The sequence below is a fragment of the Tasmannia lanceolata genome, unplaced genomic scaffold, assembly GCF_043159265.1.
Source record: "Tasmannia lanceolata isolate RefF3 unplaced genomic scaffold, GAP_Taslan_0.1 ptg000044l, whole genome shotgun sequence".
Lineage (NCBI taxonomy): Eukaryota > Viridiplantae > Streptophyta > Magnoliopsida > Canellales > Winteraceae > Tasmannia > Tasmannia lanceolata.
The window spans coordinates 20,022,486-20,047,022 of record NW_027518721.1 but is presented as its reverse complement, the minus strand read 5'-3'; the positions used below and the strand labels follow the sequence as shown (position 1 = coordinate 20,047,022).

Here is a 24,537-nt window from a genome sequence, read left to right as displayed (position 1 = left end):
TTATTTTTTTCTTCTACGCATCTCCGTAGAGAAAGATAACCAGGAAGGAGGGAGCTTGTTTACAATAGTTCCAGCAATGAAAACATTGTTAAGCTTAATAGATTTCTGTTCAAGCTTCAACACCAATTTTTCAAGTTCTTTCACTTGGGGTAAAACTTATTTTCCATCTTCAAATTTCATATCTATAAACTTGTCGATAAGATGAGTCTTGGACAAATTCTCTTCATCTTTATATTGCTGCTCCAGATTATCCCAAACTGCCTTAGCTATTTTGTTTTGGCCATAAACATCTGCAAGATGGTCTGACAGATAGTTGAGCAAATAACTTCTACAAAATTCATCATCACGATCCCAATCCGCCTCTTCCTTAGAGTTCTCCTCTTCAAAATCGGGTTTCTTCTCTTGAACAATATAATAGATTTTCAGAAGTTGCATTCCAAAAATCACTTTTCGACGCCAAGCGTTAAAATCAGAATCGTCAAAGTTCTTAAGCTTTAGACCATCAATACCCATAGCTCTTGCAGTATTCATCTTATACGAATAATGTCTTAGGATTGTTGGGGAAAAATAATAAAATGAAAACTGCAGTAATTTAATCTTAGAGTAAGATGATAATCAAACCGAATATAGATGATCCTATTGTATGTTGAGCTGTTGTACGTTCTCGAACGCTTTGCTTAAGACGTTATTCGGCCCTATTCCGGTGCAAGGATCTGACGACCGAACCGTCTCCAGGAACATCAACTAAGTGTTTGGTGTGCACCTACCAAACACTTTGAAGGCAAAGCTTCGAGAGTTAAGCAAATCGGGCTCTACAAAAACACTTTGAGGCTTCTTGTGAAGATCTTAATCTCACACCAAAATATGGGACACACCCTTGGTTGGCTTTCCTTTCACACACCACAACAATGGTGTATAACTTTTTCCTTCTCTTTTTTTTTCTCTTGTTAGAAGCTAGCCAAGAGTCTCTTCATTTTATGGAATCACCCTTAATGAGAGAACTAAAGGCATTCAACTAAAAGGAGAAAATCAAAGAGCCATCATAAATGGAATACAAAGAGTCACCAAGAAAGGCCCACTCTTTTGTCTTTTTGTGCATGACTTTTGGAGACCAAGGAATATGAAAAGCCACCTTAAAGCCTTAGCCCAATTATGGAATATTTGAAACTTAGATTTTTTTTTAATAAAATCCAACAATTTCAAGGGAAAGTTGATTTTTGAAAATAGGGATTTCCCCTGTTTACTCCTTGTCGGTTGATGTAGAAGTCTCTCTCTCTCTCTCTCTCTCACACACACACACACACACACACACACACACACACACATGTGCGTGCATGCGAAATCCTCTCCAACAACACTATCTCATGCGAATGGTTTTCTAGCTGAAACCATAGTCGACCGCCAAAAAATTGACTGTCGTTTGCTGCTCTTAGTTTCTAGCGGTCCACCATCGACTACACCATCTGAAATTGGAAAAATTTCCAACCAAAGAAAACCAAACACTAGTGGAATCGAAATTTTTTTGATGGAAACATCTTTCCATTCCTTTACCTTTCCTAGTCACCACATCTTTCCCTTTCCATTCCTTTCTAGGAATCCGAACGGACCCTAAAGGTGGTCCCCACTCCACACCCCGTGGAGGAATACTAACTTTTATATATATATATATATATATATATATATATATATATATATATATATATATATATATATATATATGAGGAATAAGAGTGTGCGCTCGACCGCACCTGAGCTTGGTGCGGTCGATGGCCAAAAACTCATGTGGGCCCACATTGTTAGGATGGCCCAAAGCATTCATTTGCAAGACCCCATCATAGATAGGTTGTGTACAAAAAATCAGCTCCATAGGATCATCCTAACCCATCCAAAAGTGGAGGGCAAAATGGACAGACACCGTTTGCCACAAATCTGCCCATTTTGCCGTCCACTTTTGGAGGGGTTAGGATGATCCAATGGAGCTGATTTTTTGTACACACCCTATCTATGATAGGACCTTGCAAATGAATGGTTTTGATCACTACAAAAAGTGTGGGACCCATGTGTTTAGGCCCTCGACCGCACACTCTTATTCCTCTCTCTCTCTCTCTCTCTATATATATATATATATATATATATATACTACAATATAGGAACTCGGAAAAGGGATTTTTTTTTCATCTGTCGATTTATCTCCTGCACTCTCTCTCATGGGATTTTACCATCCAGCCCTTTAAAAATTTACATAGATAAAGTTTCAAATCAACTTTCCTTTCTATCTACACAAAGCCATGTGACGTGGATTTACATTGTTTTTCCATCCATCCTTATCCCCATCTCCACGTCTCTCTATGCAGAAGAGATATTTTCCTTTTTCATCCATCCTTATCCCCATCTGCATGACTCTCTATACGGAAGAGATTTTCCTATCTACCTACACGTCTCTCTCTCTCTCTCTCTCTCTCTTCTCTCTCTTCACTTCATCCAGCAAGAACATCAGCCATAGAAGACTTTTTTTAAATTATTATTTTCCTCTCAATCAAGAAGAGCCGGTCAGTTCCGTTCTTCTTTTGGATCTCCCTCTATCCCTTTGTTTCTCTTCGTCTGCAGCTTACCATTTCATTTAATAATTTATTTTGGTATTTTGCATTTAATCAGGGTATTTAGTTTGGGTTTTGTATATAGGGTTTTGGGTTTTTGAAAATATATTTACTCCCTCATTTTTTATTGCAGGTGGAGTGAAAAAGAACCCGGGGGATCGCTCTCATGGAATGGAGCCGGAGTCCCTACATCCGTTGGGGAGTTCTTTTTCTTCTTTTTTAGGTTTGAACTGTTGATCTTTCCCTATATCTCCATCAACCATGCCCTACTAGATCTACGCCACTATCCTCTTAAAGTGCTAACTCCTCTCCCTCTCTCTCTCCATCTCCCATTCTCTACTACATCCCCACCGCCATACTCTTTATAGATACTTTTACAAGTTTCGGGTGTTGATTTCCTTTAGGTTTAATTAAAGCCTCTGTAATTTCAGTTTTTTTACAGGTTTCAGCTGCTGATTTTACCATCCTCTTCACAATTGTTTCCTTTTTCTCGGCAACCATACTCTTTAGGGGTTTAATTAAAGCTTCTTTCATTTCACAATACTCAATTATAATTTTTTTAACAGGTCTCAGCTTACGATCTTATTTATAGATAAATGTTTCCTTTTTATTCACCAATATGCTCTTTTCGTCTAATTAAAACTTCTTTCGTTTCACAAATTTATCATCTTCCTCTTTGTGACATTATGTGTCTCATAATCTTTGGATCTAATGTTTCAGGCTTTTTGTTCTTATGACAGAGGTGACTCCAAATATAAAGATACCTTCTCTCTCTCTCTCTCTCTCTCTCTCTCTCTCTCTCTCTCTCTCAGCAGCACTGCTCTATATGGGAGGTCTACTTATCACTGCCCAGAGAAAATAGCAACATGGTAAGTTCCATAACTCTAATTGCGTATTCGATCAATTTATTGCTATTAATAACATTCATGGTAATTCTATGTTCCATTTTTCTTTTTTACTTTCTCTCACTCTCATCTTAAATTCCTTGCCTCTTTGCTAATTTATTGTGAAATTTTTATGCCTTTAAGGTTAGGGTTGAGAAGTTCTTGATCTTTGAGTCTAGGGAAGCAATATGTTTAATTTTTTTCTCTCTATTCTCAATTTATGGATGTTTTCTCAAATGCTAATAGAATTGATAACAACTCTTTATGACATGTAGTTAAGTTAAATTTTCAGTTTTACTTGATTTAAGTGATCATGTTTTTTCTGGAGCCAAATACCTTAATTATGCAGTTTTTACTGTGCTGCTTTTGAAGGTCCATTGGAAATATTCAAAGACCTTAGCAGCATGAATTTTCAGTTGGGATGAGATTGAAGATGCAATTTGAAGGTGCAGATTGTCCAGAAAGAAGGTAAATATCTACATTTTCATTGATTTTCTAAAGTGGGATTTTAACCACTTTAATGGAAATTTAAGTTTTCATCTGTTGTCTCAGGTTTTCTATTGTATCAGGTTCACAGTTACGATAATAGAAATTGGTGAGGTTTCATCCCAATGAACGAATTCTAAATTTATATATTTGAAGATTATCTTCAGCTTCTCAAAAAATTTCAGACCATGCTTCGATGATGTGAATGGTGCCTGCTCAGGCTTCTCAAAAAGTTCAGAGACTACTGAGTTTATATTGTATTATTTAGACTAATCTAATTTCATATCACATTGCATGTATGTCTTCTATCAAATCCTAAGTTATGTCCTTGCCGATTACATGTCAAATCATAACGTTATCATCCAGAAATGAAACAAAGTTCTAAGGTTATATTTTCTTACTGATAGACCTACATCTATAATCACTTGATGTGCATGAATAAATCTCAATTTCTCTGTGGTGAACAAAATCTTATCAAATAATATCATTCCATATTAGCTTTAGTAGACCTCCTTTCACTTGCACTGTTGCCTTAAACAAACCTTTGGATGCCATCACCAACTTCTTCAGGCCTGTATTAAGAGAAACTATAGAAAACAGGAACAAAAGCCCTACATTCTTGAAAACTGGAACTCTGAGGTTCGGGCATGAAAATAAAGAGTATTAGAACTGGTGGAGTTGTGATCTTTCAATGAATATCCTAAATACTTTTAATCATCCCATTTAGGAAAATGGATTGATCTGTGGCAAGGTGGTAGAACCCACCAGATGAAGGATTAGGATCATTATTGTTCAGATATAATGCGACATACCTTTCTATCACTGAACTGGTTTAAGGTTCACATCACAAATTGTGAACCAATCCAAGAACCGAAACCAAGTGTATCCCAACATGTAACGACTTAAACTATTGGAAGGTCATTTTAGTGTCTAAGCTAATGCACTCGCTATGTCCTTGCAAACTTGGTTCTCTTATTGTTTCTTATATAATTTGAGGGCTCTTTGATTTAATTGGGACACAACTACATTGTTGTCCAACTTTGATCTGGCTATGAGGTGTTTCATTCATATAGAACTTTCATTATGTGTGTTTGGAAATTATTTTCTATGTTTTCAGGATCTTGAGGCAAGGAGATAGATCAACTAGAAGATTTTTTCTAATGTAGAAATTATTTTCTATGCTTTCAGGATCTTGGAGCAAGTAGATACATAGATTAGAAGGTTGAATCAGTGGTATGCCATCATAGTGCCTTTCATCGTCTTTGAAATACTTATTTCTTAAATGGTATGCCATGATAGTGCCTTGCATTCTTTTTGTCATAGATGTTTTCAATCCTTACTTTAGATTATTTATATTTTCTGTTACTTAAATGTTGATTTCAATCTTTAGTTGATCATTCCAGTGACCGTTTATTCCAGATTTTTGAAGTTAATACTTTCATGTTGGAATGCCCACTTCAGACCCGTGATTATGTCTATTTGGGTTCTTTGATTGTTTCCATTACTGAGATTATGCCACATTTCATGTCAATGAGGTGGCATCATGCCCGCTAATGTTTTGGTAGAGGAAAACCATCAGTAGGGTGCTTATCCTTTCGTGTAATGGGTTTACATTTCTAAATATTATATGTTTTTCCTTTAGGATTTATGGGAAGGGCCCGCTAATGGTTTTGGTAGAGGAAAACCATTAGTAGGGTGCTTTTCCTTTCGTGTAATGGGTTTACATTTCTAAATATTATGTCTTTCCTTCGGAATTTATGGCAAGGGTGTTTGGGTCAGTATCATCAAAGTGCACCTGCTTCTTGCCTATGCTTCCTTTCATTGAGGTGAGACTGATGGTCAATAATATGCCAGATTCTCGTGCTTGGATCTCAGTTGCTTTAGTAGCCATTGGCTAATTGAAAAGTTAAGGACTTATTGGCCTAACTTCAACCATACTTTTATTTGATATAAGGGTCTTATTGTTGTTTATGAATATATATTTCTGTTATCCATGTTATATTCTCTGGAAAGTAGTAACAGTTAGGTAAAATATATCAGGTTTCATCATACTCACATTAGCATTCATGTTTCAAACAGTTTTCGTATTATCCATCAAAGCTAACAACAGTTATTTAATAATCATTTTTTTTGCATTACCCGTTAAAGCTAGCAATTGTTAGTTATTAATCATTTATGTTTTCTCTATCGACGGGGTTTCTTACTAGTATACTATATAGCAGAAGAGAAAAGAAGAGAATTTTTTGAAAATTCTATGAGAATTACACATCACTTTTTTTGACTTTTTTTAACAAATGCACCCATTCAACTCAAATATTTTCAATCCTACCCCCTCCTTTATGCTTTTTAACAAAGGCACCCATTAAAGCCACATAATTTCAATCTTACCCCCCCCTCCTTTATGCTTTTTAACAAAGGCACCCATTAAAGCCACATAATTTCAATCTTACCCCCCCTCCTTTATGCTTTTTTAATAAAAAATCTATAGGGTGATCTTAACCATCCGATTGAAGAGGAATTATGGAAACCTCTATAGATTGGAGGGCTAGGATCAGCCTATGGAAATGATTTTTGGGGCACAACCTATTTATGTTGTGTTCCATCACTTGGACGGTTTAGATCAACCTAGCCACGGGGTTTTTTGCTTGTATCTATTATATACAGATAAGGAAACTAACTTTTTTTTAATTTTTGTCTGTTCAAAATTCTATTAAGTGGACGCGTGCACTTTCACGTCGAAAGGGTAATTGAGCAGCAGCTTCGGACTCTCAAATGCCTTCCTTATCATGGATTGCTGACAGCCGTACATCATGAATCGGTATTTAAAGGAAGGCTTGATAGTCACAGCGCATCATAGATCAAAAAAATTGACGGAATTTTGTCCTACATGTGTGAATATTGGTATCTCCCACGTGTCTTCTTCTCTCTCTCTCTCTCTCTCTCTTTCTCACTCTATCTCTCTCTCACACACATCTCACGCTGCCCTATTCGAGAAGAGTCGATCGAGTTCTCCAACTGACCTCTCCACCGCCACCACCACCACCACCGAAACCGCCATCGCCAACCCCTTTCTAAATAAATAAAAAAATCTCTCTCCTGTCAAAAACCTCTCCAAGTTCCTCTTATTTCGGATCATTGGAGCTCCATCACCGTATGGACTAAACCCTTTCTAACTACAAAAATCACTCCCTTTCCCTCTAACTTCCTCTTCTTCCCTTTTATGGCTTCATTCAAACCACCACGAGGGTGAGATTTTTGAGGTACTTCTATGTTTTGGCTTATTTCTACAAAGATGATAGGTATTACCATATGTCTGGTGTCTTTCTGGTATCTTTTGTCTTATTTCTTCCACTCGGATAAAACCCGAAGAAAAATAAGAAGTCGATTTTGCAATGCAGAGAGGGTTCGAGAAGATGCTCTACGTGGAGATTTTTACTGGCGGAAACCATTTGAAGGTAATGGGGTTTGTAAAGGAAGAAATAGAGTCCGGATCTTTTGTATGCCAGTTTTTTTTGGGAAGGAAATGATTTTCACAGTCTTACTTTTTTGTGGTTTTCCCTGTTTTCTGATGAAGTTAGCATTTTAAAAGCAATGAAAAACTTGAGAGTGAACAAGAGCTGCTGTAACTTTTACATAAACAATCAAGATGGAAAAGGTGCTCTGAGGCATGCCAAAGATGGCAAAACTCCTTTGATTTTTCACAGATGTTTAATGTGTAGACGAAGTGCTCGATGAAATTCCTTAAAAGAAAATCTTACTTAGGACTCCATTTTAAATTGGTTTATTTTATTTTCCTTTTCTCTTCTTTTCATTGATTTTGAACCAAAACCATACCATGTGTGTAATTTACAATTGTGCACTCACATGTAATCAACTATGACTTTTCTACCCTCATGCGAATTATGTCTGGGGGAATGACCTCCCTGTCAGGATAATACTTTTTTGTCATTCTCGCTTTTATTTGTTTGTAGTTTTCAAAATTGGCCGAACCGGAACCGAGCCGACACCGAACCGAAAATTCAGTTTTGGTTTGGTTAAACCAAACCGATTCAAATTTCGGTTTGGTTTGGTTTGGGGATCAAACCGAACCGAAACTGAATATCTCCAATAATTATGAGTAAGGGGTGGTAAAATTGGCAGAACCGAACCGAAAATTCGGATTTTGGTTGTCAAACCGAACCGAAACCGAACCATTGCCACCCCTAATCATGATTTACTTTTATAATTAGGATGTTAGTATCTGTGCTTTTCATTTTTTTTTGGTAATCAATGATTTTATCATAACCATTTATTATTCACATATGGAAGTCAAATTAATTAATGTTATCATAGTTCACTGTGCATATTGCTTTACAAATTGTGCACTCAAAATACAAAAATAGGAAAAAAGTATATAGAAACTACAGCTACACCTTTGATGTATTGCTATCCTCTTCAAATTTGGTCATAAATGCTTAAAGCCCACAAGTTTTTAGATGAGTTTCTGCTAGAATATTTTTTTTCATGACTTGAGCTTAGGAAATACTTCATTTGTTCTTTACCTTTCTTCATCATGTTGGAGCTTTGCTACGAAATCCAGCGCTGTACCATCAACATGTATAAGTAATTGCCAATTGTCTTAATTGTTGTCCCGATGTTTTTTCTTTCTTCTCCTCTCATCTGTTCTGCCCTATACTAAAGTTTCAGTTGTTTCTTAGAAGCTACCAGCTCATGGGCATGAGGTCAAGAAACTTTCATTTGGAGCCAAAATTAAGTACTATGATTACTTATATTTTCTTCATTTTTGGTAGTATGTATGGTTGGGTTGCATTCTCTTTGGCTTGGATTGCTTTTGGTTCTGAAGTAATTTAAGATGGTGGAGGTGGTGGTTTGTTGCCTTATATCAAGTTGAGTATTTATTGAAAATGTCTTCAATGGTGGTAGTTTGAGGTTCTCTTCAGGTTTACAATAAATATGCATTTGAACTTTGGTTGTTACATCTTATGTCTTGGTGAGGCTTAAAGCGCTTGGGGATTGTTACTACCTTGGCCTTATTCTTAATTTCATGTTCTCAGAAGTCATGAGATGGAGAATTTGGTGTCAATGTCCCATTTGTAAACAAACTTTGGTAGCTCATGTATCCCAATTCCTTTATGGATTGTAAATTTTCTCGAAGATACATTTTATTCTCTTTTTACCATTTTTGCTGTATGATCTCAGTCACTGTTTCATTCTCAGTCCAAATATATATTTTTTAAAATAATTATAAAGAAAAACAGTTTTAAATCATAGGTTTTGGTCGCCCGGACTGATCTGCAAGGTGTACACCTTGCGAGGGCAACCGAAGTCGCCCCGGCACGAACCCATGGAAGACCCTTGGGGCCTAATGCAAAGTCCATCAAGTACGAGGCATGGCAATGCCACGCATCAATCCGCCGAGCACTAGGGCTTGGTCATCCAAGGAGCAAGATGCCCCGGGCCAGCCTTCAATCGTGCAAGTCTTTAAAGGCCCTACACACCATCACCCCTTGATGCTTCGAATGTGCATACAAACTCTAAGCTGTTCAACAGGCTACTTGGCTGGGCGCCGCACGGGTTATTCCGTTGCTCAAATATTTGGCCCGTGACAGTTGGTATCCAAGTAGCCTGTTGGGTGTCCCACTAGTATCTAATACAATAAGCTGGGATGAAAAGAGGAGAGTTTTTTCGATTTTTTTGAAAATCACATGAGAATTACACGTCACCCCACATTTTTTGACTTTTTTGAACAAATGCACCCATTCAACTCATATAATTTCAATCCTACCCCCTTCCTTTATGCTTTTAACAAAGGCACCCATTAAATCATATAATTTCACTCCTACCCCCTCCTTTATGCTTTTAACAAAGACACCCATTAAAGCCGTATAATTTCGATCTTACCCCCTGCCTTTATGGTTTTCTAATTAAAAAACTATAGGGTGATCTTGACCATCCGATTTAAGATAAGAGGAATTATGGAAACGTCTATAGATTGGAGGGCTAGGATCGGCCTATGGAAATGATTTTTGGGGTACAACCTATTTATGTTGTGTTCCATCACATGGACGGTTTGGATCAAGCTATGACGTGGTCCGTACAGTTCTTTGTCGGCCCGTGCATTGCACGGGTTTTTTACTAGTATATTATATATAGGAAGGGAAACTAAGGAATTTTTTTTTTCGTTCTTTCCAAAAAACTAGTACTTCGACCAGTGTACTTTCGGGTCAAAAGGGACTAAAGCAATCCCTTTAATATCAGAAATTCCGATTGAATCCCGTCACTTCCAATATTTCACGCGTATGTTTTTATCTCTCCATTTTTACCTTCTAACATTTTTCTCTCCTCTTCGTGTCACACTTACGTGAATCCCCTCGCCACGTATGGGCCCAGCGCTGCATATTTCCTTTCTGTGGATTTTTCTAACTATTGTGCCTTGGTATCTCAGCTCATGATGGCATCTAGGCATGCATGCCAAAAGCCTGCCAGGTACTCATGGTTTATGACCTACTCATATTTACTTAATAATACAACACGCATGTTGGTATCGGTCCAGGTGTTTGTGACTTATTTCTCTTGATTCTCTTCTATATGAGACAATATTATTCATTTCTACAATATATTCTTCTTAATTCTGGTTGGTGAAATGATATGATTCGGGTTCGTGCCATTAAAAAAAAAATTATATGATTATGGTTGATATGTAACCCCTCTAAATAAAATTTGAATAGGGTTGCTTCCAATTATGGCTTCCGTCTCTAAAAAATGAAGAAATATTAGAAATATTTTTCCTTTCCAAACTTTTACACAAGCTTATTTTCCCTAAACTGTTCAATGTTCTGTGAGGAGTTTTGACTTCCTAAAATGTTTATGATTGCAAATTTGCACCAGAAAGAAAGCTAGGTGTATCAGCCATTTAAAAAACCCAATTTTAACATCGTTTCAGTTGTTCATTTGAGGCAGCTCCTGTAACTAGCAGTCCCGTCTGAATCTAAGAGATAAAAATTAAAAGAAAAAAAAGGACGGCCCAGTGCACGAGGCTCCCCCCATTGCGGGGTCCGGGGAGGGCTAGATGTACGCAGCCTTACTCTTGCTTTGCAAAGATTGCAAAGAGGTTGTTTCCGTGACTCGAACCCCTAACCACCAGGTCACAATGGAGCAACCTTACTGTTGCGCAAAGGCTCGCCCTCTCTAAGAGATAAAAATTAGTCATTCCAAAAAAAATATCATTACAGAGAATTGAGGCAATTTAATTAGATACATGGGGTTCGACACATCTTGCTTTTGGCCTAATTTTGTTTCTGGCCTACTACACCAGTTTATTTATCTCTTTATCTCTGGGAGCCGCAGTAGCGGCTATTCCATTTGTGAATAGCATTAGATTGTTCAAACAAAGGATCTAGCAATGAATAGCATTTGGTTGTTCAATTTACAATGATTGTGCATTAGATTAATTTCTTTCATTAGAACCCAAGTAAACATCATATCCATGTGTTTAAGATAGTTCTAATCTAATCATTTCTTGAGACAAGGTTTGATTTGTTTGTGTTTTTTTGTGTTTGGGTTGCCTCTGCTCATGCAATTCCAAGGTTTGCAGTTCTCTCATTAACCTTAAATTGGATCACATTTTTTGACAGAACATGGTTCATATTACTATATATGTTTCAGCCATCTTGAATCTGTAATATTGAGTTTTGTGTTTTTTTGTTCATATCTGCTGTATTTTAGGGGACTAACTGGTACATACAATTTATATAATTTTTCTGTTTTGGTTCATTTTTTCATGTTATTTCGAAGCTTTTACTTATATTATTTGGAACGAATCATCTTTTACTTTTAAGCCCTGTTTGGATTGGAGGAATTTCGTTTCAAAATCACAAGAGTTTCATTTATGTTGTTCATGGTAATCCACTGTAAATATTAGTAATTCTTATGCCGATCAAGTTAATCTGCTACTTTAATTGAAATTTATGTCAAAGAGATGTGCTTCTTAATAGTGATGGATTTATTTACAATTTGTCTTTATTTAAATGTTTCCTCATGTTCTATGGTATTGATTATCATGCTAACATGCTTCACTCTAAAACTAGATGTTTCTTTCATGAAGTTAGTTTATTCCACAATTTTTTTCCATTGTTTGATAATATTACTTCAAACTATGCATAATCATACCATTTCCCTGTAAATGATTTGAAACTTCATTCGTAATGTGCTCTTTACCTCTATTTGAGTACATTCTTCTTTACCGGTACTTGACATCCCAGCACACTAAAGTTTTTGCTGAAGTGATTTTTCTTTTGTTTTATCTTATTCTCAGCAGATGGTGTGGAAATGCATCTCGTTTTTTATATGAATGCTTTCATATTTTTTAGTACACATCCACTTCAACCCCTATAGTTTAAAACGTGACAAAGACATCCCCTCTAGTTTCGTTGGGTTTTTTTCATTGGACAGTGCAAACGGCGCGCGTGAAATGACCCATTTGCCCTCTGTTTTAAGTCGACTGAAAATGAAGAAAACAACAGTTGGGTTTTATATCTTTGGGTTTTTACTCGACGGAACTAGGGTTTTCGCTGTGTGGAAGACGAACAACGATTTCCTGTCATCTTCAACCTTGGAACCATCGATTCGAGGGTTTCTAAAACATTCGTCTTCTCCAAGTGTTTCAGGTTTGGAAGATTTCTGTCTTTTAATGTCGTGTTGTGGGAATATTGTAGAAAATGATTTGTAGGTGTTAAAATAGTTTACAAACCCTTTTGTCTCTAAATATTTTATGAAGTTTTAAAGGTTTGATTCCAAAGTTCCCACTTAAAACAAAGTTTCTGTGATTTTTTAATGGAAAATTGTCGGGTTAGGTGTTCTTTCGATGTAAACTGTAATATTAGTTAGGGTTTATGAGTATTTTATTGGTTTTTGTGGAATGTCGAATTTTTTTGTGGAGAAACACTATGTTGTGGTCCCAATTTGTGAGAAAGATGTCATTTTGCCCCTTTTTTAGGGCCCCCCTTTGCAAAGTTAATATTTTTTGCTTTCTAATTAGGGGTCTAGCAGTGCAATTGGGTATATATTGTGCTCTCCCTTTGCAAAGTCAATGCTTTTGCTTTAAAATTAGGGTTGTCCCCATGCAAATTAGTATATGTAGTGGTCTCCTACTGGAAATGATTATATGTTGATTTGAAATGATTATATGATGCTTTGAAATGGTCCCCTTCTATCACTGTTGAGTCAAATGCAATGCGTATATGTTGTCCCTTTCAGTGTATTTTAACTTTGTTCTTTACCTTTATATGGCAGTGATGGCCGGCCCCTGGGTATCTCACTTTCGAGGTGCATCATGGTGGGAAATTTGACAGTAAAAAGAGGGGGTATAAAGGGGGAACTGTGACGCACATCGATGACATCGACCCAGATTTGTTATCATTGTTTGAAATGCAAGACATGGTGGGAGAGATAGTTGGTGTTCCTATCCATTTGTTTATGTACCATAGGGTCCCAGGGAGAGGTAAGCATTGTGGTTTTCGAAGGATTGATTCAGACAGAGATGTCCTAGAAATGATAGACCTTCATAAAGGGAAGTCTACAATTCAGATATATCTTGACACTCCCCCATTGCCAGCAAGTGTAGCTGATGTCTTGGGAGGGACATCACAAGGACATGTTGTGGGAGGTGATGGAGGTTTGCATGGGCAATTTGTGGCCCCCATGCCAACAGGTGGTACCACCTCCATTCCAACAGGTGGTAGCACCTCCATTCCAACAGGTGGTAGTGAGAGGCATGGTGAAGCTGTCGATGATGAAGTGCACACCCCCATTCTAACAGGTGGTAGCACCTCCATTCCAATAGGTGGTAGCTCCTCCATTCCAACAAGTGGTAGTGAGAAGCATGGTGAAGCTGTCGATGATGAAGAGCACCCCCCCATTCCAATAGGTGGTAGCTCCTTTATTCCAACAGGTGGTAGTGAGAGGCATGGTGAAGCTGTCGTTGATGAAGAGCACACCCCCATTCCAACAGGTGGTAGCACCTCAATTCCAATAGGTGGTAGCTCCTCCATTCCAACAGGTGGTAGTGAGAGGCATGGTGAAGCTGTCGATGATGAAGAGCACACCCCCATTCCAACAGGTGGTAGTGAGGCATGGTGAAGCTGTCGATGATGAAGAGCACACCCCCATTCCATCACATAGTAGTGATGAACATTGTGAGGATTTTGAAGACTCTGATTCAGAGGATGAAGATTTTGTTGCCTCTAGAATGTTAGATTACAGTGGGAGTAGTTGTGGATTAGGCAGTGAGTCTGATTATGTCGATGAATCTGCTGATATTTTGGGAGGAGGTGAATTTGTGGGAGATGATGTACATGAAGAGGAAGATGAGTATTACCTTAGAAGTCTAATATCTTCTTCAGATGAAAGAGAACCCAAGATAGAGTTCAATGAGCATGTGGACATGGAGAAGCTACTGTTGGCCGTGGGGATGATTGCTCCCACAAAGTGTTTAGAGCTGCATTGAAAGAGTATGCAATTCAGCATGGGTTTGACTACATGTATGTCAAGAATGAGCCTTCCAGAGTTACTGCAGAATGCAAGAGCAAATGTGGTTGAAGAATACATGCATCTAATATGCAACAGGGAGAAGGATTTCAAATAAAAACTTTTAATTCCATTCATAAGTGCCCTAGATCATATAACAACCACCATGTTTCTTCTACTTGGTTGTCGTCATAATATCTTGAGAAGATTAGGGATGATCCCAAATGGAATGTTCATGCAATACGGAAGAGTATTAAGAGAGATTTCAAGGTTGATGTACCTAAGTCAAAGATTTATAGGTCCAAGAGGAAGGCTTTAGAATGCATTGAGGGAGGGTATGTTGAGCAATATGCTAGAATTTGGGACTACTTTGATCTTGTCAGGGTTAGAAACCCAGGTAGTTGTTTGAAGTTGAAGGTCGAGAGGCCTACTTTGGATGTGTTTACAACCTTTCAGAGGTTATATATCAGTCTCCATGCTATGAGGTTGGGATTCTTGGCCGGTTGTAGGCCTTTTATAGGCTTGAATGGCTGCCATTTAAAACGTCAATGGGGAGGCCAGATTCTAAGTGCAGTTGGGAAGGATGCAAATGATCAGATGTTCCCAATAGCCTATGCAATAGTGGAGGCTGAATTGAAAGAGTCATGGACTTGGTTTCTGACAACACTCCTCAATGACATTGGTCAAATTGAGACTCATGGTTGGACCTTCATTTCTGACAGACAGAAGGTATACATCATTTACTTACAGTTTCAAGTGTTTATATGGTAATGTAGTTGTCTTTTAATTCTAGAATTCTATAATTGTACCTATCACCTTGTTATTGCAGGGATTGGTTGAAACTTTTGAAGATATCTTGCCAAATGCGGACCACAGGTTTTGTGTCAGGCATATGTATAGCAACTTTAAGACGAAGTTCAAGGGTAAGATTTTGAAGGATACTATGTGGGCAGCAGCATATGCTAGCACTCCGATTGAATTTCAGAGGCATATGGCAGAGATGGAGAAGCTTGATAAGCAAGCTCATGCATATCTTACGAAAATTAATCCTACATTGTGATCAAGATCAGCATTTAGCGCTAGGCCAAAATGCAATCTTCTAGTGAACAACCTGTCAGAGACATTCAATGCCTTTATTCTACCTGCTAGGGACAAGCCCATTCTAACGATGTTGGAAACCATAAGAAGGCTTCTTATGGGAAGATTCCAGAAGCAGAGATCAAATCTGGAGAGTTATGGGGGACTTATCTGCCCCAAAATACAAGAGAAGTTGGAGAAGGCAAAGGTTGCGGCTTGTGATTGCCATGTCGAATGGTCTGGTGGGGAGGAGTATGAGGTCCAAAGGTATGGGAAGCAATATGTTGTTAACTTAGGGCAAAAGACTTGTGGATGTAGGAGTTGGGACTTGAGTGGTATCCCATGCATGCATGCTATTGCAGCCATCTTCTACCAGCATGAGACTGTAGAGAAATATGTCGACCCCTGCTACCAGAAAGATGCCTTTCAGAGGAGTTACAAAGAACTGATTCACCCCATGCTTAGTATGGAGCAGTGGCCATCTTTAGACATGGACCCGATCCTCCCACCTCCAATAAGAAGGCCCCCAGGAAGGCCAAAGAAGCTGAGGAGGAGGGATACAGATGAACCCAGAAGACCTACAAATCCATTCAAGTTAGTAAGAAAGCATGTGTCACTAAAATGTAGTAATTGTGGTCAGTTTGGACACAACAGTCGCACTTGCAAAGGGCCTATCAAGGAAAAAAGGAAGTCGGCTTCTCGAGGGAGAAGAACACACTCTACTACTAGTGATGCAGCTGGTGCTAGTACATATGTTGTTGGGCATCGTAGGGGAAAATAACCAGTCACCAGGGCCTTGCACACACCTGGAGGAAGAAGTGAGAGAGGTGGGAGAGGTAGTAGAGGTGGGAGAAGAGGCCATTTTTTCTCTTATCCGACAAGAAAAGTAAGTAACCTTCATAGTTCCTTATCTTTCCATATGAGTTAGTACATATCACTATGACCTAACTTCTTCTTGTTGGCAACTTTGCAGTCACCTCGCAAATTAAGTGCACCTGGTGCTACTGCTAGTACTTCTGCTGTTGGAAGTACTTCTGTACGTTATTTTGAGACCCAGCAGTCTTCAGCTCCAGGTGGGAAGTGATGTTTGGATTCTCTTCATAGATGTCTTCAGCTCCAGGTGGAGGGTTTTTGATGGGCATGCTTACTTTCAAGTTGAAGATGACCAATGTTTTGGAAGTTTATTGTAGGGATTAGTTATGTTATGTTAACAATGTTATGTAAACACTGCTTTTTCTATGTTCTTCATGAATACTTGGGGGGTCAAATACAGAATGTTGCTTGTTCATGACTTTTTGTGGGCCGACTGGTTGTCTTCTTCTTGCATGTGGAGGGTTTTGGGTTTTTGTAATGAACAGGTGTAATTTGACATTGGTTTCAGATGGCATACGTGTCTTTGTAATGCAAATGACAGACATGTATTTCTCCATGGCTTGTATTAAATGAACAGGTGGTCTATGCTTCTATTGAATGAACAAGTGATCTATGCTTGTATTGAATGGATATTTGTCCATGGGTTGTATTAAATGAACATGTGCTCTATGCTTGTATTGAATGGAATTTGCTTCATGCTTATATTCAATCAATAGGTGCTCTATGCTTGTAATGAATGGGATCTGCTTCATGCTTGTAGTCAATGAACAGATTCTACATGCTTGTATTCAATGAACATGGGCTACATGCTTGTATTGAATGAACAAGTGCAGCAGAATCATTGAATGAACAGGTGCTCTGCAGCAGAATCATTGAATGAACAGGTGCTTCATGCCTGTATTGAATGAACAGGTGCTTCATGTTTCTATTCAATGAACATGTGCTTCATGCTTGTATTCAATGGACATGTGCTTCAAATGGGTTATATTCAATGAACAGGTGCTCTATGCTTCTATTGAATGGTATCTGCTTCTTATGGTTTGTATGGAATGGCATAGGGTTCAGATGGGTTGTAATGCTTACCGTACAATTCACATGTGTTGTATTGAATGGCAATGGTTGAGATGGTATATGGTCTGTCTTCTTATATGGTTCAGATGGGTTGAGATGGTTTATGCTATGGTAATTGAACATGGTAATTTAACCTGGTAATTCAAAATGGTAGTTCAACATGGTAATTCAACCAGCTCATTCAACCTGATAATTGAACATGGTAATTCACAGTGGTTATTGAAGGTGCTGACAATTGATGTTGATTGCATTCAATCATTATTAATGTTGGTTGAATTCCTTTCATGGTTGGTAAGTCAACATGGTAATTGAACCTAGTAATTCAGACCAACCATTAAGAAGTATTCAGACCTCCCAATTAAGAAGTAAAAACCGAAATAAGACCAAGCATCATGATAAGAAATAGATTGAAATCCACTTTCATTTCTTCAACACATTTCCTACATAGATAGAGTTAGATTAGAAGTCTTTCAAAACATCATTTCAATACAGACAAATCCATGGGTACTACATTTTCTTCCCACTCACAATCATATTCCAATAAACTACACCTACTAAGAAAATAGCACATAGAAGAGCAGCACCCCATGACATCGTAAGTAAGGTCCGTAAGATCTTTTCCCTGCGACGATACTTGTCGACTTCAGCGTCCAACCTTTCAAGCTTCGCCAGCACCTTTGAGAACTTTTGCATAACCTTCGGTACGATAGCACTTCCTCGAACACATATCGGTGGATCCACCCATTCGAAAAAACCACAAGAAGCATCCATCTAAAATCATACAAGCTCATTTAGAGTTACCCCATAATTCATATCCAAAGTATGACTATTCACAAAAGATTGCTCACCTAATACCCAGAACACCCCAAAAACCTTCGCCCGAAGTTAGTGCTAGTCCATGATGTCCTTAGTGGCGCTCGTTGTCCACAGTGGCATGGTGTGAAGGCAGAACCTTGTGAATGTTTACCACTCGAAGAGGAACTAGCTGATGCCATCTACCTAGGCCAAAAAATTACCCAACTGTTATTTTTTCCAAATTAGGCAAACCCTTATAATGCACTTATAAGGGTTTCTTACTTGTAAATTAACCAATATTAACTGGTAGGGTTTCTATTAATAAAACTCATTCCAACCCTAACTTACAAGGGTTTCTGACAAATAAATCACAGTCACAAATCAAATACAAGAAAACCCCCATAACTCAAATACAAAATACCCCCACAAATCAAACACAAGAAAACCCCAAAAAATCACAGCCAAGTAAACAACAAACATTAGGGTTTTTTAAAAAGTAACATTAGGTTTACAGGACAACAAAAAATACATTGGATGAAATGACAAACTTTTCTGCCTCAAATAGTAACAAATTTCACCATACAGACGTAATTAACAGTATATTACTTCGTTTGCACAAGGGAAAATGATGAAATACATAGATGTAGTATAAAATTACAAAACATACCTGTAACCACGTGGGAGGTGTGTCCAGACAAGAACCCTAACCCTTCGAAGTTCTCTCTTCCACAACGAAGCTCTGTTTCAGATATTTAAAAAAAAAACGGTCTGTAAATGCCTTATACAAAGAGAACACAGATCTGAGGGTATTTTGGTCTATAAAATATCAACCCTAGTTACTTTCTGTGGTTCCGTCGGGTTAACGTAACGGCTAGTTGACAGAAGGGGTATACTTATAACAAAACGAAACTATAGGGGATGTCTTTGTCACGTTTTAAACTATAGAGGTTGAAGTGGATGTGTCAGAAACTAGAGGGGGTGTAAATGTAATTTACCCTATTTTTTAAAACAGTTTCAACGGATTATTTTCTAAATCATTTCTATTTTTGGTCTCCCCGTGCATCGCTGGGGATGTCCCACTAGTATATAATAAGGATACGGATATTCAGAATATTTTTTTTCTTTTACCGAAAAAAATATTTTTTTTCTTATTAATCCTCCTCTGTGACCACGTGCCAATCGTCTGTCTCTCCACCTAATATTTTGTCAGCTGTCAGTAGGTTACTCCCTCTCTCTCTTTTTTGTCAATTAGTAGTAGATTATTACTGTTTTTCTTAGCTGTCATCTCTGCAGGAGTTGAATGTATAATACAAATCTGCCAAGAAAAAGGCAGATGCGAACACCATAAGATGTTAAACAGACCATAGCACCCATGCCTACGTGTGTACTTTCTGCAAATGTTGACCAGAGAGAGAGAGAGAGAGAGAGAGAGGGCAGACACACATGTTGACCGTTTCTCAGACTTTCTATTGTACATCTCTTTTATGAACCAATTATTTTCAACCGTCCATTTGATGCCCACAGTTGGAAGGATAATAAATATGGGAAGTGATACATTCGCACCCTCTCAAATCTGTTTAAGACTACTCTTTTTACACAACTAGGTGGTGGATGCATCATTTCCCATAAAATATACATTATTGGATATTATGATTGGTCTGATTTTTGGGCCATAGGCCCATAGGTGATCTAAAGCAAGGGATATCGAATGAACCGTTCGGATCAATCAAAACCATGTGAATATTACTACTTTAAGATCAAGAAGCTCGAGCAGCCGCAATGGCCAAGAAAGGGTTTATAGAAGAAACCCCTCCATCAATCACAAGGTTGTGCCCACTCACATACTTGGACTCTTCACTAGCTAGATAGAGTACAGCTTCTGCAACATCCTCTGCATTGAGTGACACCCCTTTCAAATTCGCCGACTCATTGATCCATTTCTCAACACTGCTCGCATCCATTCCCAACATACTCTGCATCATCGGGGTCGCGACTCCATGAGGAGAGATGCAATTGACTCTAATACCAAACCGTCCGAGTTCGGCACACAAGTTCTGAGTCAGACCCACCACTGCATGCTTTGATGCCTTGTAGGCATACCAAGGGCCCGCAGTTGTCACCGCGGCAATGCTAGCCATGAAGAGAATGCACCCTTTTCCCTGTGGAATCATCACCCGTGCGGCGTGCTTGGCACCTATGAACGACCCGACAACATTGATGTTGAGGACCTTCTGGAACTCTTTGTCATCTATGTCTAAGACCGATGGTTTCAATTCACCTGTGATACCTGTTGGGACAAATTAGTATGGTGAATGATCAAATGGTGGAGATGCAAATAATCAAAGTATGAAATACAAAGAGAAAATAGAATGAGGTAAAGAAATGGGACTCATGCAAGGCAATTCAATTAAGTCTTTCATGATGCGCCAAAGATTAGTATTAGGAAACTTATTTGTTTTGGGGATTTTTTTTCTGATTCCTATCCATATCTTTAGCTAGCATGAGTTGGTATTCGAAGTTCTTATGATATCTTAATTCTTACTTTTGTTTAGTATCTGTTTTAGAAGAGTCTTTGGTCTTCTAAAACAGATATATAAGTGGATGATTTAGAATAGGAGAACTTTTGGATGTTTTTTGAACTAATACACTTTCTTTCTTCTTGTATTATGGGTTTTGTAGAAAAGCCATAGATTCAAATGGTTTGAATGCTAGTTGTGTTTCGGGTTTGCGATGTTCTTCCACTCCACTATATAATTTCCCCACTCAATTGTTGAAAATATCTAATAATACCTGCATTATTGAACATGATGTCTAGTTTCCCATACTTTGAGACTGCACTATCAACAGCGTTTCGGACGTCTTCATCTTTTGAGACGTCGCAGTGGATGAACAAGGCATTTTCGTCTGAGCCTAGCTCTTGGCAGACAGAGTGGCTTAACTCGTCTTGGACGTCCGCAATTATGACCTTCGCACCATGATGCACAAATAATCTTGCAGTGGCCGCGCCTATCCCGCTAGCGCCGCCTGTTATTACCGCCACCTTCCCTTCCAACCTGCAAATCATCTAGGTAATTTTATTCTCTCTCTATTGTTCTTAATGAATTTAACCATAATCAAATGGGTAATTGAATTTTTTGTTATTATGATGATTTAATGGAAGATATTTTTGTGTATATAGTATGTAAAACAGTGAAAATTTGCTTACCTTTTAGGAATTGGAGCTTGCAAAGAGCTGCTCATCCTAGACAAGTTGTTGTGGAAAATGAAGGAGATATGTTAGCCTTATCCTGAAGATTGAATGTTGGGTTGGATTTTATAATGGAGAAATGACGTTCTATATGTTGTCTCTCTGCCAAAGCGGCAATACACATCAACCGATAAAGATGCTTTCCTTTACTTGATATTATCTCCTTTGTCTGTCACGAAAATTATAGCAAGATACAAACGTCACACATTCAATAAAGAAGAAGTGGGCATATGAAATGGGAGATGTTAACAAGAGTAGCATTTACACACCGTGAGTACATTCTGCTGTTTTGTTTTGAAAAATGTAGTTTTCTTATTCACCCAGGGTCCCTTTAATTGGTTGCACCAAAATGAGGGAAAATCATGGTAAAAAGACACATTTTGCTTTCCCTAGTATCGTTTGGCTGTAAATTTTCAAAATGCAAGCTCTTTTTAAGCCATTTTACTGTTGGACTTCCCTCTCAAATCAAGAGAAAAAGGTAAGTTAGGAAATGAGAATTTTTATTTTTATTTTTTATGAGTAAATTATCTTTTTTCTTTTCTAGTACATTAGGACACATCCAAAAATATTGCAACATATCCAAAAATGTACAAATACATCCAAACGGACCACGACCCCTGGTTGCCATTAAAATAGTGTTTTTGTGGGGAAAGGGAGATTCTATATGTGCCAAGTAATTTTCACAAAAAAAAAAAAAAACCAGTACGGGTGTGGCTCTTCGGCTTAAAGTCATGGGTATTCTCCCCATTGATGCGAGTTCGAATCCCCCCGGGCTTAGCCGATGCGCGTGGTTTACGGTGATTGCACGCATTTGTAGGGAATAGTCCCACCCTAATAATTGGGGTGTGGATACGCTGTCATAAAAAAATAAGTATTTTTCAAAAAGTACAATGGGGTGATCCAAATGGTTCATTTGATGGGCCACAACGTAAATAGGTTGTACCCCGTAAATCATCTCCTTAGGATGTAACGTATAAATCATCTCCATAGGATGTACGCCATAAATCATATCCATAGGATGATTCTAACCTACCGATCCATACTATGTATGGTTGCATGGATGTGGCTTGGAGAGTAGTAAAATAAGAAGTCAAAAAGGAAGGAGGCAAGCGTAGACGATGTATATAATCACCACTAGTAGAATAGTGGAATAATGGTAAATAGAGTAAAAAGTAGGGGTGTCATTGCTAATATAGAGTGAAAAGATAAATAGGGAAGAGAGAAAAAGACAGAAAATACGAAACCTTTTCCACTATTCTTCTACTAAAATTCTACCATTTCAGTGGAATTTCATTGAAAGCTGAGAAGGTGGGACATGAGTGCCACATGGGCAAAAAAATAAACATGATGTCTGAAACATGCTGGGAGTCAAGTGGAATTTCATTGTAAAATTAGCAACCAAACAAGGAATTAACATTAATTGGCATTTGAAATTCCAATGAATGTGGAGCGTTTGTGCAACCTATAAAATGAAGACTTAAGATTATCCTATGGAAATGATTTACGGGATACAACCTATTTACTTTGTGGCCCAACAAATGAATGTTTAGATCATCCTATGAAGTGGCCTCCACTGTACTTTTGAAAAATACTTGACCAAAGCAAATAAAATCTTAGGAAAGGAATGTAAAATGATGCAATTTCCTTTTTCTTCAACGAGTTTAGCTGCCATTTACTTGTTAGAGTCAAGCAAGGTTGCTTGAAGCATTACACCCTAGGTATCTATTTTGGAATACCTAGTTTGTTGCCTCCAGCCTCTATATATAAAGATACACTAGGGTTATTGACTGGTTAATGGACTCTAGCCCATGTAGGCCCACTACACTGGTCCATTATCTTATTGGGCTTGTATTAGAACATATATAGGGTTATACTATATACCCAACAATCTCCTCCTATGTTCTATACATAGCACAATCTAATAGATAGATAATGTGATGTCCAAACAAAATATTGAATCATCCATATAAAAAAAGATCTGTAATCCAACTGAAAACAAGAATACTTTTAAGAATAACCAAGAGTTTTAGAAATAATCTTAACTCAAACAAAAGAAGTTTCACATGTAAGAGAACTATTTTCTTTTCAGTTGAAGAAATAATTCACTTACATGTGAAACTGCTTTTGTTTGAGTTTAGATTATTTGTAAAACTCTTGGTTATTCTTAAAAGTATTCTTGTTTTCAATTGGACTATAGATCTTTTTTAATATGGTGATATGGATGATTCAATATTTTGTTTGGACATCACATTATCTATCTATTGGATTGTGCTATGAGTAGAACATAGGAGGAAATTGTTGGGTATATAGTATAACCCTATATATGTTCTAATATAAGCCCAATAAGATAATGGACCGGTGTAGTGGGCCTACATGGGCTAGAGTCCATTAACCAGTCAATAACCCTAGTGTATCTATATATAAGGGCTGGAGGCAACAAACTAGGTATCTATTTTGGAATACCTAGTTTGTTGCCTCCAGCCCTTATATATAGATACATTAGGGTTATTGACTGGTTAATGGACTCTAGCCCATGTAGGCCCACTACACTGGTCTATTATCTTATTGGGCTTATATTAGAACATATATAGGGTTATACTATATACCCAACAATACTATCCAATTTTCTTTTCTTGTCTATATCTGTTTGGATGCGCTTACAAGTTGGAGAAGTAAAATCATGGCATTTTTCCGTCAATCGCCTTTAAATGACTGTTTGGTGTTAAGCAAATAAATAAATAAATATCAAAAAATACATTTCTCCTTGTCTGTGGCTTGTAGGTCGACATGGCGTTCCATTTCCCTCCTTTGTTTTTCCTCCCGTTATAAGAGGAAATTGGCTGAAACTCTCTCTCTCTCTCTCTCCCGTTATAAGAGGAAACTGGCTGAAACTCTCTCCCTGCCCCTCCCCCTCCCCCTCTTTCACTTCCCAATACCACTCATCCACAAAGGTGGTAGCTTAGGAGATGGGTTTTTTCTTCTT

The 24,537-nt window shown here is 37.9% G+C and overlaps 2 protein-coding genes and 2 long non-coding RNA genes across 7 annotated transcripts; 3 read left to right on the top strand and 1 right to left on the bottom strand.

Moving 5' to 3' along the window:
- Nucleotides 1-2,388: 2,388 nt before the first annotated feature.
- On the top strand, nucleotides 2,389-3,385 carry LOC143863500 (uncharacterized). The gene is made up of 3 exons (XR_013240885.1): nucleotides 2,389-2,549; nucleotides 2,731-2,820; nucleotides 3,338-3,385. It is a non-coding gene; the product is annotated as an uncharacterized LOC143863500 (long non-coding RNA).
- A 17-nt stretch (nucleotides 3,386-3,402) lies between these two features.
- Nucleotides 3,403-7,734, top strand: LOC143863499 (uncharacterized). Of its 4 annotated transcripts, none has more exons than XR_013240882.1 (5): nucleotides 3,403-3,466; nucleotides 3,854-3,949; nucleotides 4,034-4,076; nucleotides 5,156-5,200; nucleotides 6,683-7,734. It is a non-coding gene; the product is annotated as an uncharacterized LOC143863499 (long non-coding RNA). The 4 variants fall into 4 exon arrangements; XR_013240881.1 differs by having other exon boundaries at nucleotides 5,156-5,252; XR_013240884.1 differs by lacking the exon at nucleotides 4,034-4,076.
- A 6,755-nt stretch (nucleotides 7,735-14,489) lies between these two features.
- On the top strand, nucleotides 14,490-15,551 carry LOC143863406 (uncharacterized). Its single transcript, XM_077374071.1, has 3 exons — nucleotides 14,490-14,558; nucleotides 14,699-15,220; nucleotides 15,321-15,551. The coding sequence occupies exons 1-3, from the start codon at nucleotides 14,490-14,492 to the stop codon at nucleotides 15,549-15,551; spliced, it is 822 nt and encodes a 273-aa protein (XP_077230186.1).
- A 2,809-nt stretch (nucleotides 15,552-18,360) lies between these two features.
- On the bottom strand, nucleotides 18,361-21,662 carry LOC143863650 (short chain aldehyde dehydrogenase 1-like). The gene is made up of 4 exons (XM_077374380.1): nucleotides 21,513-21,662; nucleotides 21,098-21,360; nucleotides 18,975-20,594; nucleotides 18,361-18,511 (listed from the first exon to the last, which is right to left on the bottom strand). The coding sequence occupies exons 1-3, from the start codon at nucleotides 21,545-21,547 to the stop codon at nucleotides 20,065-20,067; spliced, it is 828 nt and encodes a 275-aa protein (XP_077230495.1). The 5' UTR covers nucleotides 21,548-21,662; the 3' UTR covers nucleotides 18,361-18,511; nucleotides 18,975-20,064.
- Between the last annotated feature and the right edge of the window lie 2,875 nt (nucleotides 21,663-24,537).

Bases quoted from the DNA above. Each gene is read 5' to 3' on its own strand.
- LOC143863406 (XM_077374071.1), top strand. From the start codon at position 14,490: ATGGGTTTGACTACATGTATGTCAAGAATGAGCCTTCCAGAGTTACTG. The intron at 14,559-14,698 runs GTTGAAGAATAC...TATCTTGAGAAG, and splicing joins AGAATGCAAGAGCAAATGTG to ATTAGGGATGATCCCAAATG. The intron at 15,221-15,320 runs GTATACATCATT...TTGTTATTGCAG, and splicing joins TCATTTCTGACAGACAGAAG to GGATTGGTTGAAACTTTTGA.
- LOC143863650 (XM_077374380.1), bottom strand. From the start codon at position 21,547: ATGAGCAGCTCTTTGCAAGCTCCAATTCCTAAAAG. The intron at 21,361-21,512 runs GTAAGCAAATTT...GATGATTTGCAG, and splicing joins CAAGCTCCAATTCCTAAAAG to GTTGGAAGGGAAGGTGGCGG. The intron at 20,595-21,097 runs GTATTATTAGAT...TTGTCCCAACAG, and splicing joins CATCATGTTCAATAATGCAG to GTATCACAGGTGAATTGAAA.